This window comes from Cervus elaphus, chromosome 24 (genome assembly GCF_910594005.1).
Source record: "Cervus elaphus chromosome 24, mCerEla1.1, whole genome shotgun sequence".
In the NCBI taxonomy this organism is placed as follows: Eukaryota; Metazoa; Chordata; class Mammalia; order Artiodactyla; family Cervidae; genus Cervus; species Cervus elaphus.
The window spans coordinates 60,621,393-60,646,399 of NC_057838.1; the positions used below are offsets into that span (position 1 = coordinate 60,621,393).

The window sequence follows — 25,007 nt, forward strand, 5'->3', positions numbered from 1 at the left end:
TCCTATTTTAAAGTTCTAAACCTTTGGACTTACCTCAAATCCAAGTCTATACTAACACTAACATATTTTTCCTTGGCTATAATATAAAGTCAATATCCTGAAAATCCCTAAAATTCAGATAAAGTGTTATTTAAAAACACACTGTTCCACAGACCAAGTGGAATATAGTCGTAACACTAAGAAAAAATAACCAAATAAGGTGAACTAGTAACTGGATTTCCAAGAAAATTCTGCATTCATGCAGAATAAAGAGTTTGTTAAAAATGAAAATTGGTAGTAAGAAGATATACATATATGTTAATAATATATATATATATATAAATAAATTCAATGTATAATGCACAGAAATGTAGCTTAGAGTATGAACTTCAGAGTTACATAACTTGGCCTCAATTCCTAGTTTCCCTTCTTCCTTGCCATGCTACTTTAGCAAAGGTACTTGAACTCTCAAAGCCTTGCCCACCTCATCTGAAATAAATGGATAATCCCATCATCTAGTGTGGAATTCCTAAGCATGATATAACAGCTAGAATCAAGATTGCTGGGAGAAATATCAATAACCTCAGATATGCAGATGACTCCACCCTTCTGGCAGAAAGCAAAGAGGAACTAAAGAGCCTCTTGACAAAAAGTGAAAGAGGAGAGTAAAAAAGCTGGCTTAAAACTCAACATTCAAAGAAAGAGGATCATGGCATCTGGTCTCATCACTTCATGGCAAATAGATGGAGAAACAATGGAAACAATGACAGACTTTACTTCCTTGGGCTCCAAAATCACTGTAGCCATGAAATTAACAGATGCTTGCTCCTTGGAAGAAAAGCTATGACCAACCGAGACAGCATATTAAAAAGCAGAGATATTACTTTCCTGACAAAGGTCCGTCTAGTCAAAGCTATAGTTTTTCCAGCTGTCATGTGTGGATGTGAGAGTTGGACTATAAAGAAAGCTGAGCACCGAAGAATTGACGCTTTTGAATTGTGGTGCGGGAGAAGACTCTTGAGAGTCCCTTGAACTGCAAGGACATCAAACCAGTCAATCCTAAAGGAAACCAGTCCTGAATATTCATTGAAAGGACTGATGCTGAAGCTGCAACTCCAATACTTTGGCCACCTGATGTGAAGAGCTAACTCAATGGAAAAGACCCTGATGCTGGAAAAGATTGAAGGCAGGAGGAGAAGGGAACGACAGGGGATGAAATGGTTGGATGGTATCACTTACTCAATGGACATGAGTCTGAGCAAGTTCTGGGAGCTGATGATGGACAGGTAAGCCTGGCAAGCTGTAGTCCATGAGATCGCAAAGAGTCAGACATGACTGAGCAACTGAACTGAACAGTCATCAAGACAGTATGGTACCGGCACAAAAACAGACAGACCAATGGAACAAGACAGAGAACCCAGAAGTAAGCCCATGTGTTTATGGGTACCTTATTTTTGACAAAGGAGGCAAGAATATACAATGGGGCAAAGATAGTCTCTTCAATAAATAGTGCTGAGAAAACTGGACAGCTACATGTAAAAGAATGAAATTAAAACACTACCTAACGCCACACACAAAGATAAACTTAAAATGGATTAAAGACCTATGTGTAAGACCAGAAACTATTAAACTCTTGGAGGAAAACATAGGCAGAATACTCAATGACATAAATCAAAGCAAGATTTTCTATGACCCACCTCCTAGAGTAATGGAAATAAAAACAAAAATAAACAAGTGGGACCTAAGTAAACTTGAAAGCTTTTGCACAGCAAAGGAAACTACAAACAAGGTGAAAAGAAAACCTTCAGAATGGGAGAAAATAATAGCAAATGAAACAACTGACTTAAATTTCAAATTCAGACTTAAATTGAAAAAAGTGGGGAAAACCACTAGACCATTCAGGTATGACCTAAATCAAATCCCTTATGATTATACAGCAGAAGTGAGAAATAGATTTAAGGGACTAGATCTGATAGACAGAGTGCCTGACGAACTATGGACAGAGGTTCGTGACATTGTACAGGAGACAGGGAGCAAGACCACCCCCAAGAAAAAGAAATGAAAAAAGGCAAAATGGCTGTCTCAGGAGGCCTTACAAATAGCTGTGAAAAGAAAAGAAGCAAAAGGCAAAGGAGAAAAGGAAAGATATAAGCATCTGAATGCAGAGTTCCACAGAAGAGCAAGGAGAGATAAGAGAGCCTTCCTCGGCGATCAATGCAGAGAAATAGAGGAAAACAATAGAATGGGAAAGACTAGAGATCTCTTCAAGAAAATTAGAGATACCAAGGGAACATTTCATGCAAAGAGGGGCTCAATAAAGGACAGAAATGGTATGGACCTAACAGAAGCAGAAGATATTAAGACGAGGTGGCAAGAATACACAGAAGACCTGTACAAAAAAGATCTTCACGACCCAGATAATCACGATGGTGTGATCACTCACCTAGAGCCAGACATCCTGGAATGTGAAGTCAAGTGGGCCTTAGGAAGCATCACTGTGAACAAAGCTAGTGGAGGTGATGGAATTCCAGTTGAGCTAGTTCAAACTCTCAAAGATGATGCTATCAAAATGCTGCACTCAATAGGCCAGCAAATTTGGAAAACTCAGCAGTGGCCACAGGACTGGAAAAGGTCAGTTTTCATTCCAATCCCAAAGAAAGGCAATGCCAAAGAATGCTCAAACCATCGCACAATTGCACTCATCTCACATGCTAGTAAAGTAATGCTCAAAATTCTCCAAGCCAGAATTCAGCAATACGTGAACCGTGAACTTCCAGATGTTCAAGCTGGATTTAGAAAAGGCAGAGGAACCAGAGATCAAATTGCTAACATCTGCTGGATCATCAAAAAAGCAAGAGAGTTCCAGAAAAACATCTACTTCTGCTTTATTGACTATGCCAAAGCCTTTGACTGTGTGGATCACAATAAACTGTGGAAAATTCTGAAAGAGATGGGAATACCAGACCACCTGACCTGCCTCTTCAGCACCTGTAAGCAGGTCAGGAAGCAACAGTTAGAACTGGACATGGAACAACAGACTCGTTCCAAATAGGAAAAGGAGTACGTCAAGGCTGTGTATTGTCACCCTGCTTATTTAACTTATATGCAGAGTACATCATGAGAAACGCTGGGCTGGAGGAAGCACAAGCTGGAGTCAAGGTTGCCAGGAGAAATATCAATAACCTCAGATACGCAGATGACACCACCCTTATGGCAGAAAGTGAAGAAGAACTATAGAGGCTCTTGATGAAAGTGAAAGAGGACAGTGAAAAAGCTGGCTTAAAAATCAACATAAAACTTAAAACTCAGAAAACCAAGATCATAGCATCCAGTCCCATCACTTCATGGCAAATAGATGGGGAAACAGTGGAAACAGTAGCTGACTTTATTTTTTTGGACTTCAAAATCACTGCAGATGGTGACTGCAGCCATGAAATTAAAAGACACTTACTCCTTGGAAGGAAAGTTATGACCAACCTAGACAGCATATTAAAAAGCAGAGACATTACTTTGTCAACAAAGGTCCATCTAGTCAGGGCTACGGTTTTTCCAGTGGTCATGTATGGATGTGAGAGTTGGACTATAAAGAAAGCTCAGCACTGAAGAATTGATGCTTTTGAACTGTGGTGTTGGAGAAGACTCTTGAGAGTCCCTTGGACTGCAAGGAGATCCAACCAGTCCATCCTAAAGGAGATCAGTCCTGGGTGTTCATTGGAAGGACTGATGTTGAAGCTGCAACTCCAATACTTTGGCCACCTGATTCAAAGAGATGACTCATTTGAAAAGACCCCAATGCTGGGAAAGATTGAGGGCAGGAGGAGAAGGGGAGGACAGAGGATGAAATGGTTGGATGGCATCACCTACTCAATGGACATGGGTTTGGGTGAACTCTGGGAGTTGGTGATGGACACGGAGGCCGGGTGTGCTGCAGTTCATGGGGTCGCAAAGAGGTGGACACAACTGAGCGACTGAACTGAACTGAAACAATTGATAAAGAATTAATTTAGAAAATATACAAGCAGCCCATACAACTCAATACCAGAAAAGCAAATAACCCAATCAAAAAGTGGAAAAGGGACCTGAAGAGACATTTCTCCAAAGACATAAAGATGGCTAACAAGCACATGAGAAGATGCTCAACATCACTATTAGAGAAATGCAAATCAAAACTACAATGAGACACCATCTCACACCAGTCAGAATAGCCATCATCAAGTCTACAAACAGAGTCCAAAACTCTGTTCTGTACATCTGTGTCTCTTGGATCGGGATGGGGAATACATGTAAATCCATGGCTGATTCATGTCAATGTATGACAAAAACCACTACAATATTGTAAAGTAATTAGCCTCCAACTAATAAAAATAAATGAAAAAAAAAAGTCTACAAACAATAAATGCTGGAGAGGGTGTAGAGAAAGGGGAACACTCTTGTCTTGCTGGTGGGAATGCAAACTGATAAAGCCACAACGGAAGACAGTATAGAGATTCCTTAAAAGGCTAGCAATAAAACCACCACACGACCCAGCAATCTCACTCCTAGGCATATACCCTGAGGAAACCAAAGCTGAAAAAGACACATGCACTCCAATGTTCACTGCAGCACTATTTACAATAGCTAGAACATGGAAGCAACCTAGATGTCCATCAACAGATGAATGGATAAAGAAGTTGTGGTACACATATACAATGGAATGCTACTCAGCCTTAAAAAGGAATGCATTTGAATCCATTCTAATGAGGTGGACGAACCTAGAGTTCGAACCTACAGAGTGAAGCAAGTCAGAAGGAGAAATATAAGTATCATATACTGACGCATATATACGGAATCTAAAAAGATGGCACTGATTAATTTATTTTTAGGGCAGCAATGGAGAAACAAACATAGAGATCAGACCTATGGACATGGGGGAGGAGAGGAGGGAGAAGAAGAGATGTATGGAGAGTGTAACATAGAAACTTACAATACCATATGTAAAACAGACAGCCAGTGGGAATTTGCTGTGACTCAGGGAACTCAAACAGGGGCTCTGTGACAGGCTGAAGGGTGGGATGGGGAGGGAGATGGGAAGGAGGCCCAGGAGGGGGACTTGGGTGTACCTATGGCTGATTCTTGTTGATGTACTACAGAAAACCATAAAATTCTGTAAAGCAGTCATCCTTCAATTAAAAAATTAAAAAACAAAACAAAACATGGTTTTAGCAACCTCTAGGGCTAAACAGATTGGAACCTCCTTCCCTCAGCCAAAGGTCAGGATCTGCCAAAAGCCCAAGGTCACTCTGGGGAAGGAGATCTAACATGCTATTGTAGGACCTCTTTCTACACGGGGTCCTTGGAAGCAGATAGAGGCAATGATGCAAGCACTAGACAGATGTGTTCAGAGGGAGAAAAGGAAGGGAAACAACATCTCCCATTTCTGAAACCCAAAATTCTAAGATATGTAAAGACATCCAAAAAAAAAAAAAGATGTCCAAAGGCTTACAAATAAAACAAAAATTCTCCTCAGGATTTTATAAATCTGATAAACGTTTTAAAATATTTGCAATGCTTAGTGACATGAGTAACTTCCATTTAAAAAAAAAGAAAAGTATGAAATAAAAGCAAACATAAATAAACCAAGAGTCAACAGATATGCAAAACAGCCAAGCAAGAATTTTGCAAATGAAAAACAGTCAAAATACCCATCTATGGCCAAGTGGAATACTGAAATTATAAACAGATAATGGAATACTATTCAATCTTTAAAAGGAATGAAATTTTCATACATGCTACAACATGGATGAGCTTTGAAAACACTAAACCAAGTGAAATAAAACAGACACAAAAGAACAAATATTGAATGATTCCGCTTATATACAGACAGATAGCAAAAGAAAGGTTACCAGGGGCTGAGAGAAGGGAGGAATAGAGAGTTACTGTTTAAAGGGTACAGAGTTTCTGTTTGGGATGAGGGAAAAGTTCTGGAGTTGAATACTGATGAAGGTTTGGACAGCACTGTGAATGTACTTAATGCCATCAGACTGTACACTTTAAAATGGTCAAAATGCTAAATTTTACACACAGTTTACCATGCTTTTTTAAATGATAAAAAGTACCAGAAGTAGGGGGAAAAAAAAAAAACCTCAACACAAAGGATACATGCCAGTTAGAAGTCAAAAGAAAGTCAGCAGCAAGATATATATAAGTACTTAAGAAATAGGGGGATGAGGTAGAACTCCAACCTACTCCTAATATAAATCCCAGAAGAAAAGAGTGGTAATGTTAGAGAAAATTGTGATTTCCTTTTCCTTAGCTGTCCTGCATTGTAACTCCCCTTCTATGTTGGAGAAAAACCCTAACACAGAGACAGAAATGCCTTCCAGTATACAAGTGGAAAACGATGGACACTTGATTTCTCAGACTCCTTATGACTATAGTACAGGCTCAGGGCCTGACTTCATCCACCCCAGACTTAGAAAAGAAAACCAATTATCCAAAGCAGCAGAGACTACAAAGAAATCAACTTGTTGGCATGTACATTAAGTTTCCAGAGACAGACATTTCTACAGGAGCATCCAGTTTTGAGTTGGTAAGGCGAAGGCAAGAGGCAGAATTAATTAAATACAGAAGATCTGAGAAAAGACCTAAAGAAAGTAACAAGGTTAACTAGGCACAGTGTTCAAGCACAGGAAACATCATGAGCAAAAACCTTAAGGCAGGAACATATCTGACATGTTTGAATAAAAGGAAAGAAGCCAAAATAACTGAAGTCAACTGAGAAAAAGGGACAGCAGATGAGGTCACAGGGGTGACAAGAAGCCACATCATAAAACTTTGTAAGCCTTTCTAAGAACTTTGGTTTTTCCTTTGAGTGAGATGGGAGTCATTGAAAGGTTTTAAGCACAGGAGTAGCATGATCTAACTTATATTTTTAAAAACGGCTTTGGCAGCTGTATTGAGAATAAACTGTAGGAGGCCATGAATACAAGTGGGGAGAGCAGTTAGAAGGCATTGCAGTAACACAGGCAGGAAAGCATAATCACAGAAAGTCCCCACTTTTCCTTCCATGTCAAGCTGCGACAAGTTAGGACATAGCTTGCCTTTTTCTAAGCTGTCTAGTGCTGTATAAAGCACAATTCTATTCCGTGGTCCTTGAGATGATCACATCCTTTGCACTATTCCTGGACAACTGACTCAATAACTCTCCCAATACTTCTTTGAAAGTAAAAATGTTAGTCGCTCAGTCGTGTCTGACTCTCTGCAACCCCTTGGACTGTAGCCCACCAGGCTCCTCTGTCCATAGGATTCTCCTGGTAAGGATACTGAAGTGGGTTGCCATGCCCTTCCTCAGGGGATCTTCCTGACCCAGGGACTGAACCTGGGTCTCCCGCACTGCAAGCAGATTCTTTACCATTTGAGCTGGATGCCATTAGATTCCCTTCCTATTCTTTCTCTCTCATCTATCTACCTAAAGGCCACAGATCCCCAACTATGTGTGGTAATGGTAATAACAAGGTTCCCAGAACAAATACAACAGAAATCTATATGATTATAAGCAAAGTCTAACACTGTCTTCTAGTTCCGTCCTAGGGGGCAAAGTCTGAAGCTAGGTTGAGAGAAGTTTGATAAATAGACCAACAATGAGGTCATGTCTGACTCTTTGTTACCCCAGGGACTGCAGTTCACCAGGCTCCTTTGTCCATGGAGTTCTCCAGGCAAGAATACTGGAATGGGTTGCCATTCCCTTCTCCAGGGGATCTTCCTGACCCAGGGATCAAACGTGTGTCTCCTGTACAGCAGGCAAATTCTTTACCATCTGAGCTACAAGGGAAGCTCCAATGAGGTCAAGAGCAAATTAAAAAAAAAAAAGTACCAAAAGATAATTTGGCCTCCATGATCAAAAAGCAAGAGACCTCTGGGTATTGCTGACCTACTGTTTCTCCTTTAAACTGTATTCCAAACTAAGAGTTTTGTATGCTAGCGCATACAAGGAATGAATGGACAGATTAGACAATTTGATATACTCCATAATATCTATGGAAACACTGACAGATTTTATTTTCTTGGGCTCCAAAATCATGGGTGACTGCAGTCATGAAATTAAAAGATGCCTTCCTTGCTCCTTGGAAGGAAACCTATGACAAACCTAGACAGTGTATTTTTTAATACACTTTTTAGCACAGACATCACTTTGCTGATAAAGGTCCATATAGTCAAAGCTATGGTTTTTCCAGGAGTAATGTACAGATGTGAGAGTTGGACCATAAAAAAGGCTGAGTGCTGAAGAACCGATTCTTTCAAACTGTGGTCTGGAGAAGACTCTTCAGAATCCCTAGGACTGCAAGGAGATCAAACAAGTCAATCCTAAAGGAAAGTAACCCTGAATATTCATTGGAAGGACTGATGCTGAAGCTGAAGCTCCAATACTTTGGCTGCCTGATACAAAGTGTCCACTCACTGGAAAAGACTCTGATGCTGGGAAAGATTAAGAGTAGGAGGAGAAGGGGGCAACAGAGAATGAGATGGTTGGATGGCATCATTGACACAAAGGATGTGAGTTTGGGCAAACTCCAGGATACAGAGGAGGACAGGGAAGCCTGGCCTGCTTCAGTTCATGGCATCATAAAGAGTCAGACACAACTTAGCAACTGAACAACAACATAATATAGAATTGGAAGGATAATCTCTAGTCAGGAAATCAGGGCTACCAAAAGCTGAATGTTTACTGATGCTCTGTGTAAGAGTTCAAAGCAGTTTTCTCTTTCTTCTTCAGTGCTCAAGCAGCCAAAAAAACAAACTCTAGTTTTGATCCTGATCATTTCTGAATTACAAGGTCAGTTGAATTTATGGCCTTTATATCTATATTAAGACAAAAAAGCAGGTTACTGACTTGGACAAAAATGGTAGAGGTAGTAGAGACACTGGATAACACAAACGACCCTAAGTTTTGTTCCTACGAAACCACCTTTTGCAGCAGAAAAAGGCCTTTCTTCTCTACTGTGATGAGGGTGTTCCTACCTTGCTTGTAGGCTTTCAGATTGGCTCACTCAAATGAGTAATCTTGCAGAGCAAGCCAATTTACAAAAATGTCTTATACCAACTATCCCCAATGTCCCATGAATTTGATCTGCTTCCTTTCCTAGCCATTCCAAGATGAATGTGGTGTAAGGTCCAGGAGCTGCTCTTGAGATCAGCTCCATGGAGTTTTACTCAAGACTGATCTGGTACTGAACCAAGCAGGACCCTATAGGGTCTTCCCAGAACAGAATGCTGCCCCCAACTCCACAATGTCCTCTGCCTGACTCTTGTCTGTAGACAAGAGTCCTTTAGCCTCCTAAGTCCTCCTGAATTCCAAAGAGTAAATTTAATCAGACAAGTGAGAAAATACAGAAATAAAGGAAAACAGTCAAGCAAGACAAGTTAATAATAATTCAGTCATTAAAACAAACTCAAAGACCTTTAGTTCCTCCTCAAGCATTATAGATAATAATATGAGCCATATCCTTTGTTGCAGAGACTGAAACCCCTACCAGATGGAAGAAGTTAACCTCATGCTGCTCACAAGCAGGCAGATCCCAGACAGGTTGAAACCAGAAGGTTGATGATGTTGACTCCTGATTATCTCACCACCAACCATTCAGGGGACTATCCATGAACTGCTCACACCCTAGAACCCCCCTCCCTCACCCTGTCTAAAAACCCTTCTCTGAAAGCCTTCAGGTAGTTCAGCCCTTTTAAGCACTTGCTACCTGGACCTCTTGCTTGACGCCCTGTGATAAATGCTGCATTTCCTTCACCACAATCTGGTGTTAGTAGATTGGCTTTACTGCACATGGGCAGACCAAGGTTCAGTTCAGTAACAGTACCATAACTGTGGAATCAGAACTGGCCAGTAGCAATGGGTAACCCTGAGACTTCGACATGGTACCATACACCAAGTGGATTAGCCAACACCGTTAGGCAGGTTCCTTACCGTGAACTCCACTGATCATCACATACTTAACCAAACTGCACTCAGTGTTTGCTAGCCATAGATAAGATAAGCCTTAGGGCTATAAAAGATTCCAAGCTGCTATTGTCCTGAGGTGCTCTCTGAACCAGAGACTTACCATCTTGCAAATGAGTAATACGATCTAGAGAGTTCCCTCTCTGGTACTCCTCTCCCCAAAGAATTCAAGTATACTTTTCCCCTTCTGGTTGTGGCCTGGCACTGCTGTCTCTGAAAGGTCTGCTGAGATGGAATTTCCTTTGCAACTTGTCAGAGCTCTGTCTAAATAAAGCCCATTATGTGCTGCTACCATCTCATGGTCATGTCTTTTTTCTTTATCAGCCCTAAAATCCTCTAATTTACTACAAATGTGTAAGTTTTTCAGTGAAACTTTACAAAAAGCAGCAATAATACCGGAATCATTTTACGAATGAGAAAATCCAGGTAAATGAGAAAATCTCATTTTACGAATGAGAAAATTCCTAAGAAACACTTAGGAAGATAACTGAAAATATTAAAATTTTTAAAGTTCCCACAAGAATATTTTCACAGATAAGAGTATTCAAACAATTTCACTTCTTTGTCAACCAAACAAAACAACAAGTACTTCAGTAAAGATGGCACAAATTTCTCAAGAAGCAGATGATATACCCTATAGAGCCCTGAAAGTACAATTATACCCCTCACAAGTATGGCAGGAGGCAAGGAAGAAGGCACATGATAGAAACACAATGCATGTTCTCTGACTGAAAGACCCTCAATTCCTGGTTGATATTTGCTAAGGCAGAACCCTAAGTCCCCGTCTTGCTGATCTAAACAAGCACTAAGAAGACATCCAGGAGAAATTTGACCATTTTAATCCACAACACCACCTATGCAGTACTGCTATCTAAGATGCTTAAGTCAAATCTAACCATAAGGAAACAGACAAACACAAACTGAGGGACATTTTGCAAAACAACTGGCCTGGGCACTTCACCAAAGTCAATGGCATAAAAAGGAAAAAGAAAACCAAGCCTGGAGAACTGCTGACAAAGATGAAATGTAATATTTAATTCTTGACTGGATCCTGAACCATATCCCTCCCAACCCCCAGAAAACCAACCAAATGAAAACGGATATAAAGAATATTCATGGGACGATTAGGGACATTTGAATTTGGACTATATATTTTATAGTATGATAGAAAAGTAATGCTCAAAATTCTCCAAGACAGGCTTAAATAGTACGTGAACTGTGAACTTTCAGATGTTCAAGCTGGTTTTAGAAAAGGCAGAGGAAGCAGAGATCAAATTGCCAACATCCACTGGATCATTGAAAAAAGAAGTTTCAGAAAAACATCTACTTCTGCTTTATTGACTATGCCAAAGCCTTTGACTGTGTGGATCATAACAAACTGGAAAATTCTTCAAGAGATGGGAATACCAGACCACCTGACCTGCCTCCTGAGTAATTTGTATGCAGGTCAAGAAGCAACAGTTAGAACTGGACATGGAACAACAGACTGGTTCCAAATCGAGAAAGGAGTACGTCAAGGCTATATATTGTCACCCTGCTTATTTAACTTATATGCAGAGTACATCATGAGAAATGCTGGACTGGATGAAGCACAAGCTGGAATCAAGACTGCCAGGAGAAATATCAATAACCTCAGATACGCAGATGACACCACCCCTATGGCAGAAAGTGAAGAAGAACTATAGAGTCTCTTGATGAAAGTGAAAGAGGACACTGAAAAAGCTGGCTTAAAACTCAACATTCCAAAAAAAGAAGATTATGGCATCCGGTCTCATCACTTCACGGCAAATAGATGGAGAAACAATGGAAACAGTGACAGACGTTATTTTGGGGGGCTCCAAAATCACCACAGATGGTGACTGCAGCCATGACATTAAAAGACACTTGCTCCTTAGAAGAAAAGCTATGACCAACCTAGACAGCATATTAAAAAGCAGAGACATTACTTTGTCAACAAAGGTCCATGTAGTCAAAGCTATGCTTTTTCCAGCAGTCATGTATGAATGTGAGAGCAGGACTATAAAGAAAGCTGAGTGCCGAAGAATTGATGCTTTTGAACTGTGATGTTGGAGAAGACGCCTGAGAGTCCCTTGGACTGCAAGGAGATCCAACCAGTCCATCCTAAAGGAAATCAGTCCTGGGTGTTCATTGGAAGGACTGATGCTGAAGCTGAAACTCCAATACTTTGGCCACCTGACGCGAATAAGTGACTCATCTGAAAAGACCCCGATGCTGGGAAAGATTGAAGGCATGAGGAGAAGGGGACAACAGAGGATGAGATGGTTGGATGGCATCACCAACTCAACAGACATGAGTTTGAGTAAGCTCCAGGAGTTGGTGATGGACAGGGAAGCCTGGCATGCTGCTGCAGTGCATGGGATCTCAAAAGAGTTGGACATGACTGAGTGACTGAACTGAAATATTATATCTATGTTACATTTCCTGAGCGTCATAATTATTCTGTGATTATGTTAGAGAATGTACTTTTTCTTAAGATATAATATGTTTCTTAAAATATTTACAGTTTCTGGTTTCTGGTATCCCCAACCTTTATCTTTTGTATTCCCAGGTATCAGAGTACAGAATGCTTTACTGCAGTGATTATTTTGTGTTATTCCTGTATTTCTTCCTTTTTTTCTTTCACTATTCAAACTTGTTGTTGTTGTTTAGTCAGCAATTCCTGTCCAACTCTCTGTGACGCCATGGACTGCAGAACTCCAGGTCTGCCTGTCCCTCATCATCTCCCAGAGTTTCCCCAAGTTCATGGCCACTGGATTGGAGATGCCATCCAACCATCTTATCTTCTGTTGCCCTCTTCTCCTTCTGCCTTCAGTCTTTCTCAGCATCAGGGTCTTTTCCAAATATGTGTCTAAAATTCCCTATATTAAATTCTATTTTATGAAATGACTCACAAGTTTCTCTTTTCCTGACTAAACCCTAACTCATTACCAGAAGGATACTCCAACGCTAGCTCAACCTCTGGTCAAAAACATAATTTCTAGTCCCCAAAGCTATCATAGTTAAACAGTGTCTTTAAAATGATGTTTAATTTTTAAAAATAAAATCATAATCCTATGATATGTATTACTTTTTAAAATAAGGCATTAAAAGTAAACAGTTGTTTAAAATCACCCACAATTTGAACATGCAAAAGCAGCTGATATTAACATTTTGATATAACATCCTGATTCTCTTTTATTCAACAATTGCTTTTGTTTCATAATTCTGTGACCAAACTACATACCCATCATATCCACTATCGTTTATCCTTAAGGTAGGCCTGTATGTGTGCACGTGTGCCGAGTCACTTCAGTCATGTCCGACTCTGTGTGACCCTACGGACTGTGGCCCACCAGGCTCCTCTGTCCATGGGATTCTCCAGGTAAGAATACTGGAGTGGGTTGTTGCCATTTCCATAGTTTTTTTCAATTTCAACTTGCAAAAAAGGGAAGATTTTAAAAGTCTCCCTCACTTTACATACACAGAAACAAAATGACAGGTTTATCACTAACTCCTGTCCTATCAAAGACTATTCTCAAAATAACACATAATTTTGTAAAATATACTGCATGTTTAATTGTTTTTATGAAATTCATAACAACTCAGGTTACCTTTCCAGTATACAGGAAAAGAAATTAAAATTGTCAATATTTTAAGATAAAATTATATCTTCAGAATTATATATGATAAAGTATATTTTTGCAGGAAAACATACCAATAGCATATTTTATACTATGAATCAAAGGAAAAAAGTCTTCCTCTGCAGCCAATAAAAATTATAAATAAGTTTAGCAAAGCCAAGTACTCACCCCCTATTACTGACAATTGCTTTTTTCAAATGAATGTAATTTGCAGGAAAGATCCCCTGTAAAAGAGATTACATTTCCTATTAGAAAAAGTAATTTGTGATTAACATCTTGTTTAGACTGAAATAACAGTCAGATTTCAGCATGGAAATACTCTATCAACAAAACAGTAGATCTCTTCATGTAGCAACCACTTTACATATTAATTAAGAATACAAAGTGCACAAACTATATTCAACAGGAATTTCATTGTCATCTGCAATCAGAGTCTATTCACAAGGGGGGAAAACTGATGTTAAGCAACCACAAAAACTTTTTTTTTTTAAGTTTTAGAAATATTCCATCAAATCACACTTAAGATAGAATAGACTTATGTACAGAGTTTGGCATATATCTACAAAACCAACATCATCATCTAACCAACAATTTACAGCTGACCCAGCTCTGAGTTAGAGAAAGAATTCTCACACTCTGGGTAACATTTGTATTCACAAAGAATAAATCAATTTGAGAGCATCTATAAATGTTTCTTCTTTTATTCTTTGCAATTGGTTTCCACTTTAGTATCTGCCATAATCTGACTTCAATTCTTAAAAAGATTTTTAAAAATGTATTGTTTTAGAAACAATTACATTTTCCAATCAATGTTTCACTCCTTTTCCTGATGTATAAAACTTCCTTCAAAATAAAACACAAATGGTCTACTTTTTTAATACTCTTTGGCCCACACCCCTGTCAGTAATAAACTCAATCTACACCACACAAGCCCATCAGCAGCTGGACTACAATAATGCATTTTACAGTTTTCAATGTACAGATCTTTCAGCTCCTTGGTTATATTTATTTCTAAATACTTGATTGTTTGATGCTATCATGAATGGGACTGTTTCAAACTGCTAGTATTTTGTTGAGAGTTTAGCATCTATATTCATCAGTGATAACGATCTGTAGTTTTCTTTTCCTACAGTGTCCTTTTCTGGCTTTGATATCAGACTAATGCTAGCCTCACGAAACAAATCTGGAAGTGTTCCTTCCTCTTCAATTTTTGGAATAGCTTTTATGAAGGACTGGTGTTAATTCTTCTTTAAAGTTTAGTAGTATTCAGCAGTGAAGTCATCTGGCCCTGAACATTTCTTTGTTGGGAGGTTTTTAATAATTACTGATTCAATTTCCTTACTGATTATTGGACTATTCAGATTTTCCATTTTTCCTGATTCATTCTGGATAGGTTTTAAGTTTCTAGAAATTTATCCATTTCTTATAGACTGTTTAATTTGTTAGCATACAATTGTCATAGCAGTCTCATAATCCTTTGTATTTCTGTGGTATCATTTTTAATGTCTGCGCTTTCATGTCTCCTTGTCTTTTTTTTCCCCCTCAGTTAATTTTATCTTTAAAAAGAAACAGCTTATAGTTTCATTGACCTTTTCCCTTGTTTTTTGGTCTCTTTTTCATTTATTTCCACCCTGATTTTTGTTACTTTCTTGATTCTACTAAATTTGGGCATAGTTTCTTCTTTTTTCCAGCTTCTTCAGATGTAAAGTAAGATGGTTTATTTAATATCTTTCTTTTTTTCTTACTGTATCATTTATCACTATTAACTTCCCTCTTTAAACTGCTTTTGCAGTAGCCCATAGGTTTTGGGGTATTGTGTTTCTGTTTTCATTTGTGTCGAGATTTTTTTTTTATCTCTTCTTTGGTCCACTGGTTGTTTAGAATGTGTTCTTTAATTTCTACATACATGTGAATTTTCCAGTTTTCTTGCTGTTGTTGATTTCTAGTTTCATACCATTGTGGTCAGGAAAGATACATGATGTGATTTCAATCTTTTTAAATTTACTAAAGCCTTGTTATATGACCTAGTCTGAAGAATGTTCCACTTACAATTGAGAAGAACATGTACTTTATTGCTGATGTATGAAATATTCTATATATGTCTATTAGATATATTTGGTTTAAACTATAGTCAAGTCCAACATTTCCTTGTTGATTTTCTGTCTGGATGACCTATTCAGTGCAGAAAATGGGGTACTGAAGGCCCCTATTATTATTGTATTTGTATCTACTTCTCCCTTCAAATCTATTACTATTTGCTTAATATATTTGGGGGCGCCATTTCCAGTGTACACATATTTATTACTGTTATATCTTCTTGATATTTGACCCCTTTATCTCAGTGGTTCTTAACCAGTGGCAATTTTACCACCACCACCCCAACCACCTCCCACCCCACCCATTAGCCCCAGGGCCTTTAGCAATATCTAGAGATACAACTTGAGAGGAGATGTTAATGAGTGGAAGTCATATATTTTGCTAAACTTCTCATAATGTATAAGATAACAAGGATTTATCTAGCCCAAAATGTCAACTCTGACAAAAATGAGAAGCCCTGGCTATGAGGAATTAAAAGTTTGGAGGTATCATCTTCTTATAATCACTACTTTAAAAACTAATAAGTGATTCTACTGAGAAATTGATGATTACAACTCTGAAAATTTTTAATAAAAATTAATATGTGATCATTTTGGTATTTTCTATTTAAGAAAAAGCATAATATGTTAAATATTAAGCCACAGAAAATATATAAGAAAAAATAGTAATATTATAGAGAAAAGTAAGTTTTTGCAAATGCAAAAAAGAAGTTTTTGCAAATGCATTACTGAGAAAGAATGCTGCTACATGTATTATAACTGCCAACTAAAATATATTTGGTATGATCAAATTACTGTTACTTGGTAATAGAATAAACATATAAATCTAGTTCATAAAATTAGCATGTGGCACTTAACAGTCTTATTTAAATTCATATTTTTAACAAGAACATTATGATCAGAGATGTATCTAATTGAAAATTATTTAAAAGTTTTTTTCATTTTAGAAATAAAGTCATCTTACTAATCACAGGGCTAGACAGGAGTAGGCCTATAAAAAAGCCAATTTACTTGCTGTCAACTATTTTAAGGAAAAATACTAAATGTCCTAAGTTGGCTTTTTCAAAATAAGCTTTGCAACTATTACTACACACACATTTTGTCCTTTTTAAAAAGTAATTGAAATACTGCTGAGAAAGAGAAGAGTCTGATACAGTTCTATAAAGAAAAGAATGAGTGTGGCTACTGTAAAAGATTAAAAGATGGAAAGTAAGGATTGCTTTTATATCAAACAAACATACTAGGCCACTTTCTACATTAGAAAAGGTAACAATAAACTTTTTATTACCTTTACATTTGGCTTCTTTGTTGAAACTCCCCTATACCAACCTAAAACAAAATATACAAAAGATATTAAAATCATATTGCTGTCATTTTCTATGAAAGACATAAGTATTTTTAGGATAATTATTTAATGCAAAACTTTCTAGTAAGTTTTAGGCACTTTATGCCTTTATTAAGCATAGTTTACTCCAAAAGAAGCAATCTTACAATATAACATTTCAATTTTCATCAAAGACACAACATCCTTTCAACTGAAAAAGACAAAAAAAACTAGAAAATACTTCAGAGGACACATATTCAACTCCTTGAAAACTCCCAGACGAAACTATTACAGGATAAGAAAATGTCAAAATCATATCGCTTTTTGGTGGCAGATAAAGGAGAGTACAGCCCTGACTTTCTATCTCCTTGTCTCCCTGAATCTCCCATGCACTGAACTACACTACTCTCACTTCTTGGCTTTCCAGCCACTAAAGTTGACAGCAACACTTCATTTATCCTCTCTTACCATTCATACACAGTAATAACAGTCAAAGTTTCAATTACACAATAAAAATAGTTTTCAGAGAAAGGAAAATTTTTTGCAACTTTTTTCAAATTCAATCTATTATTTTCAGAGTTTTGCTATAGTTTCTCTACTTGGGTTTAAGAGGAAATAATTCCAGTGCATAGAAAAGGAGGCCAAGAGTTGTATTTAAAGGAGGAATATAAATAAAAAAAGAGGAGATTGTTGATAGTAACTAATATTAACTGAGAGCTTACTATTCCATGTACTGAAATTGAGTTGATTTCATGTATTAACCTTTAAGACTCACAACAAAGAGGAAAAGAATCAACTTTTCTCCCCTGAAATCATAACAAACAATAAAAGAAGAAATACCCTTATTTCTGTTTAGTACAACAGCTGAGATCATAAATTTGAATAACTCAATTTATACCTGAAAGTCTCACTATCTTCATTTTTTTAAAGTGATAACCTTACCAGCAGGACACTTTATAGTATCTTAAACAGGACAAATAATGATATAAAGGGCTTCCCTGGTCCAGTGGTCCAGTAGGTCCAGTGGTTAAGAATCCGCCTGCCAATGCAGGGGACAGTTTCCATCCCTAGCCCAGAAAGATCCCATGTGCTGCAAGGCAACTAAGCCCGCGCACAGCTACTGAGCCAGCACTTGAGAACTTGTGCTCCACAACAAGAGAAGCCACCGCAGTGAGAAGCCAACATCCCACCACTAGAGAGGAGCCCCCGTTCACAACAACTAGAGAAAGCCCCTGTGCAGGAACAAAGACCCAGTGCAGTCAAAAAATAAATAAATAAATTTTCAATGGTAATCTTACCTAAATTTTTTAATTCTGTACCAGTCAAGTTAAGACAATTCAAATATGTATATCCAAAAAGTCTATCTTTAAAATATCACAAACTTAGTCTAAAAATGATGTTTTATAAAATATGATTAAAAACTAAGGTAATAAACAAAAAAATTTCTAATTGAGATGTAATGTTAAGTCCTATTTTATACTGAAATCATAGGGATTTTAATTCAGGAGTTACTCAAAGTGTATTCTATTTAAGCAATTATTCCACAAAGGAAATGGAAAAAGTACAGGAAATAGATTTTTAAATAAAATATAACCACATTAAAAAAAAAAAATATATATATATATATATATATATGATCACATTAGACTGAAAAGCAGGAAGCAAACACTAGATTTTAGAAAGACAGCTAGGGATTCACTATACTCTCAAAGATTATAAAACTGAGAGAAAACATTACATACCGTTTAAAGGCAATTAATGTACAAAAAAACAGAACTGAGAACACTATATTGTCACAGAAACAGAAAAGCAGGCACTGGTGTGTATCTGTGCTTACTGCCACTAAATAAATGCTCAGCGAGTACTTACCCTGTGAATGAAATGAGACAGATCTAAGTGTTTACATTCGTCAGCTTAACGCTGGATGATTACACGTTCCACAACTGGTATATAAACATACTTGGTGTATAAATTAAACAGTCAGTTCAAGCCTGACTTTAAAAAAAAAAAAAGAAACTTTTAAAAATTTAACACCATTAGGTTAGAAAAGCAATCAGTAAGAAAGGAAACACAAATTAAGAGAAAATATTCTGCATCCTGTGTGTAAATACACATCCTGAAGGTTAATTCATCTGGAAGCTACAATGATTTAAACACAGAGACAAAAAAACAGTGATCACCTGTCCCTGTGCCAAGCATTTTCACATCTATAGTCTCAAAACACAGCTGAATACCACTTTGTTAAATATGCATCATTATTTAGATTGTGAAATGCCCTTCCCAATGTAAGTAAGGCTATACTATCAAAAAGAGCCAACAGTACCACTACAATTGCTGCTGACAGAGAGGCCACAGAACAGTGTCAGCAGTGTTAACCCAAGAGAATGAAGCCTCTATATCATTCAGGCCATGTGACAGTCAACAATCGGCAGGCCTTTACAAAGATTCCGGGTGCAAACCAATCAAGCTAGATCAAAAGCATCAAGTGAAGTCCAACAAAAAGTACCCTTCAATAAGAAGTTTCAAACTTTTTATTTCAAAGGTATAACATATTCTTCACTGTCTGGCAAAAGGGAAAAAAGGCAAATGTGTTCATTCTCACTCCCAATAACAGTTGCTCATGCCTGAATTAAAGACAGGTAGACAACAGGCACAATTTCTATTTCATTCCATATCATGATTAAAAATAATGTTAAAAAATTATCACTCATTATGAATGGCAGATCTACATAGAGACTCACTTTAGAGAAGGAACCAACTGTAAAGTCAAGGACCAAAACAAAGATCTACAATCTTCTAAAAATACTTTTTCTTTAGTATACCAATAAAAATATGCACAGCCCATCTAACTCTTTATCCTCTTTCCAATTATATAACTAATAGGCATGGAAGAAAGTATCAACCACTTACATTAAAAAAAGAAATTTCTGTTCAACATAGTGTTGGAAGTTTTGGCCACAGCAATCAGAGCAGAAAAAGAAGTAAAAGGAATGCAGATAGGAAAAGAAGAAGTGAAACTCTCACTGTTTGCAGATGACATGATCCTCTACATAGAAAACCCTAAAGACTCTACCAGAAAATTACTAGAACTAATCAATGAATATAGTAAAGTTGCAGGATATAAAATTAACACACAGAAATCCCTTGCATTCCTATATACTAACAATGAAAAAACAGAAAGAGAAATTAAGGAAACAATACCATTCACCATTGCAACAAAAAGAATAAAATACTTAGGAGTATATCTACCTAAAGAAACAAAAGACCTATACACAGAAAACTATAAAACACTGATGAAAGAAATCAAAGAGGACACAAACAGATGGAGAAACATACCGTGTTCATGGATTGGAAGAATCAATATTGTCAAAATGGCTATTCTACCCAAAGCAATCTATAGATTCAATGCAATCCCTATCAAGCTACCAACGGTATTTTTCACAGAACTAGACCAAAGAATTTCACAATTTGTATGGAAATACAAAAAACCTCGAATAGCCAAAGTAATCTTGAGAAAGAAGAATGGAACTGGAGGAATCAACCTGCCTGACTTCAGACTCTACTACAAAGCCACAGTCATCAAGACAGTGTGGTACTGGCACAAAGACAGAAATATAGACCAATGGAACAGAATAGAAAGCCCAGAGATAAATCCACGAACCTATGGACACCTTATCTTTGACAAAGGAGGCAAGGATATACAATGGAAAAAAGACAACCTCTTTAACAAGTGGTGCTGGGAAAACTGGTCAACCACTTGCAAAAGAATGAAACTAGAACACTTTCTAACACCATACACAAAAATAAACTCAAAATGGATTAAAGATCTAAATGTAAGACCAGAAACTATAAAACTCCTAGAGGAGAACATAGGCAAAACACTCTCCGACATAAATCACAGCAAGATCCTCTATGACCCACCTCCCAGAATATTGGAAATAAAAGCAAAACTAAACAAATGGGATCTAATGAAACTTAAAAGCTTTTGCACTACAAAGGAAACTATAAGTAAGGTGAAAAGACAGCCATCAGATTGGGAGAAAATGATAGCAAATGAAGAAACAGACAAAGGATTAATCTCAAAAATATACAAGCAACTCCTGCAGCTCAATTCCAGAAAAATAAATGACCCAATCAAAAAATGGGCCAGAGAACTAAACAGACATTTCTCCAAAGAAGACATACAGATGGCTAACAAACACATGAAAAGGTGCTCAACATCACTCATTATTAGAGAAATGCAAATCAAAACCACAATGAGGTACCATTACACGCCAGTCAGGATGGCTGCTATCCAAAAGTCTACAAGCAATAAATGCTGGAGAGGGTGTGGAGAAAAGGGAACCCTCTTACACTGTTGGTGGGAATGCAAACTAGTACAGCCACTGTGGAAAACAGTGTGGAGATTCCTTAAAAAACTGGAAATAGAACTGCCATATGACCCAGCAATACCACTTCTGGGCATACACACTGAGGAAACCAGATCTGAAAGAGACACGTGCACCCCAATGTTCATCGCAGCACTGTTTATAATAGCCAGGACATGGAAGCAACCTAGATGCCCATCAGCAGATGAATGGATAAGGAAGCTGTGGTACATATACACCATGGAATATTACTCAGCCGTCAAAAAGAATTCATTTGAACCAGTCCTAATGAGATGGATGAAACTGGAGCCCCTTATACAGAGTGAAGTAAGCCAGAAAGATAAAGAACATTACAGCATACTAACGCATATATATGGAATTTAGAAAGATGGTAACAATAACCCTATATGCAAAACAGAAAAAGAGACACAGAAATACAGAACAGACTTTTTAACTCTGTGGGAGAAGGTGAGGGTGGGATGTTTCAGAAGAACAGCATGTATACTATCTATGGTGAAACAGATCACCAGCCCAGGTGGGATGCATGAGACAAGTGCTCGGGCCTGGTACACTGGGAAGACCCAGAGGAATCGGGTGGAGAGGGAGGTGGGAGGGGGGATCGGGATGGGGAATAAGTGTAAATCTATGGCTGATTCATGTCAATGTATGACAAAACCCACTGAAATGTGAAGTAATTAGCCTCCAACTAATAAAAAAATTAAAAAAAAAAAAAAGAAATTTATAGAGAATTCAGCCCCAAAATTGGGGGACATAATTATTTAAAAGGTCAACATTCAAAATCCTCTATTATTTCACTGCAAACTGTTAAAGAAAAACCTTGTGTATTACTTGCATACAAAATAATTTAATGCTATTTTAAATCTTTATGTGCAGTAAGTATAAAAGATAGTAATTGGCAATAAATAAATGCACATTAAAATAAATGGACAATAAATAAATGGACATTAAAAATTGAGAAATTGTATTCCCAAATGAGTTATTGCTCCTTTAAGCTTATGGTTCTCCATAAGTTTATGGAGAACCATAAACAAGTTTCAATAATACTGCCATTGAATAAGACATTTTAAAAACTCTTTTAGAATTCAAATATATATAAAATACATTTACTAACTTCTGGTTCTAGCACTGGCAAAACATTTCACATTAGACAAATATAAACCTGAAAAAAATGCAGGAAACAACTGCGTAAGAGCAATGGACAGCAACTATCCGAGACAAGCTGTGAGGCACTCTAATCCTTGAGAAAAGAGAATCCACATCAGCTGAGTTCCTCCATGAGGACATTTCAGCAAAAATCAGGGTTCCATTGAGTTAAGGAAAAAGAGGTTGACACTGAGAGCTACTCGATACAATATCCACTCGTGGGACTGCCCAATTCCTACAGTGGTAATTCAGGGAAAATTTCTAAGAAGCCCAGCTTTCTGTAGCCGCTAAGAAGCTAAGGAGCTAAGCAGAGTCACATTACCTTTAGGAGATCTATAATAACAATACAGTGACTTTTCAACAGAAATGATGGAAATCAAAAATTAATGAAGTAAATCCTTAAAATGCTAAAAGAAAATATTCATCAACCTAGAATGCTACACCTAGAGAAAATATACCCTTTAAAATGATGACAAATTTAAAAACAGATTCATATAAACAAAAGTTGAGTGAATGTGCAGCAAACCTGCACTAAAAAAAATTACTAAAAGGAGTACTTACAGTAAAAAGCAAGTGATCCCAGACGGAATCATGAAAAGAAGAAAGAAATAGCACGGGAAACGGTAAAAATGTGGGCAAACAAATGAATACAGACAGAAAATATACGACAATAGTGGTACAAATGTAATAAGAGGAGTCAATGCAATTGAATCATTGTAAAGTTCATGCATTGTTGGAAGTGGTATAAGTAAAACTTTAAGGTAGACCCTAGTAAGTCAAGAATGCATGTTTTAAACTCTAGGGTAATCACCAAGTGGGGCTTCCCAGATGGCTCAGCACTAAAGAATCCACCTGCCAATACAGGAGACGCAGGTTCCACCCCTGAGTCAGGAAGATCCCCTGGAGAAGGAAATGGCCACCCATCCCAGTATTCTTGCCTGGGAAATCCCATGGACAGAGGAGCATGGGGGGCTACAGCCCATGGGATTGCAAAAGAGTTGGACACGACTTAGTGACTAAAGAATAACAACTTATAGCAAGGGTCCCAAAAGGCTAAGATACAGGTCTCTGAGGAACAGTGGGCTGCTGCAAAACATGCTACCACTGCCACAGTGAAAATGCTAGAGGCCATTCACCAGAACCAAGACCACTGCCTGACATGAGGAATACCGCAGGAACCAACTGTCTTCAGAGCAGTTTGCCAGTGGTATTAAATAAAAACAGGAAGAATCAACTCTTTTCTTCAACCTCCAGCCTAGCAGTCTCCCTACAACGCCCCTTTATTGGCAGAGTCTAACACAGACTAGCTGTCAAAGAAGAAACGTGGTTTCCAGAGCTTCCAGCTCCAGTATCACAAGAAGGGCTAGAAGGGCAGGTTTTGAACTTGGAGGCAATAATAAGTCAGTAACTGACAGAGTCAGCATCTTTATTTAGGTCTCTCATCATGTCAAATTCAGATAAGTGATAAAAGTCTTCTAATCTTATGTTTGGAAGGTAAATGTCTGGCTGCCATGACTTCAAAGGCCAAGCAGAAGGTGAAGGTTAGAAGTTTCCATATGCAGGATTCAGTAGGTGTGCTGTGACTTAATCCTCCAGTTTTCAATACATAACCTATCTCCTACAATAATGTGCATGAAGTGTCCCAATACACAGATGCGCTATTTATCCTTCATTTTCTAATAAACCTCAAAACCTCTACCAGATGAACAAGGAGCAGTCATCAAATGAATTGAAGGGAGAAGACATATAATTTCATCCTCATTTCCAAAGATGCCTGGGGTTATAAGTTCCTATACCTTTTAAGGATCTGCTGTGTAAATAAGGGTAGTTCCAAGATATTCCTTCTACATGCTTGAGATTCAGGTATGTTGGGTCTGTTAAGTCATAGTTTCCACTCTTCAAAGCCTTGCCAACTTTCTTTGTCCATGTGAGCATATTACATTTTAAAATCTCTGTATTTTTATTTTTGTAGTGTTTCATAACTGATTTTGAATTTATTTTTGTACATGGTATGAAAAAGTAGTCCAGTTTTCCACACACCATTTATTAAATAGATTGTCTTTTTCCCCACTATATACTCTTGCCTCATTTATCACAGATTAATTGACCATATAAGTATATATTTCTAGGCTCTCTATCATGTTCCACTGATCCATGTGTCTGTTTTTGTGCCAGCACCGTACTGCTTGATAATTATATCTTCACAGTACAGTTTCAGCCTGGGAGCATGATACCTCCAGATTTGTTCTTTCTCAACATTGCTCTGATTATAAAGGGTCTTTTGGATTCCATGCAAATTTTAGGATCATCTGTTCTAGTTCTGTGAAAATGCCTTTGATATTTTGATAGGGACTGCACTGAATCCATAGACTATCTTGGGCAGTATGGTCCTTTTAATGATGCTGACTTGTCCAATCCATGTGCATGGTACATCTTTCCATTTGTTTGTCT

At 37.6% G+C, this 25,007-nt stretch overlaps 1 protein-coding gene across 8 annotated transcripts in view; it reads right to left on the reverse strand.

Moving 5' to 3' along the window:
- DOCK3 (dedicator of cytokinesis 3) overlaps positions 1 to 25,007 on the reverse strand; it is a 267,277-nt gene that overhangs the window by 215,614 nt on the left and 26,656 nt on the right. For all 8 annotated transcript variants that reach the window (XR_006337624.1, XM_043886679.1, XM_043886678.1 and 5 more), the window contains exons 3-4: positions 16,990 to 17,030; positions 13,774 to 13,829 (exon numbers count right to left, since the gene is read on the reverse strand). Coding sequence is in view for 7 of the 8 variants with exons in the window: in XM_043886679.1 (XP_043742614.1) it covers positions 13,774 to 13,829; positions 16,990 to 17,030 (97 nt within the window). In the remaining variant the exon portion in view is untranslated. The remainder of the gene's footprint in view (positions 1 to 13,773; positions 13,830 to 16,989; positions 17,031 to 25,007) is intronic.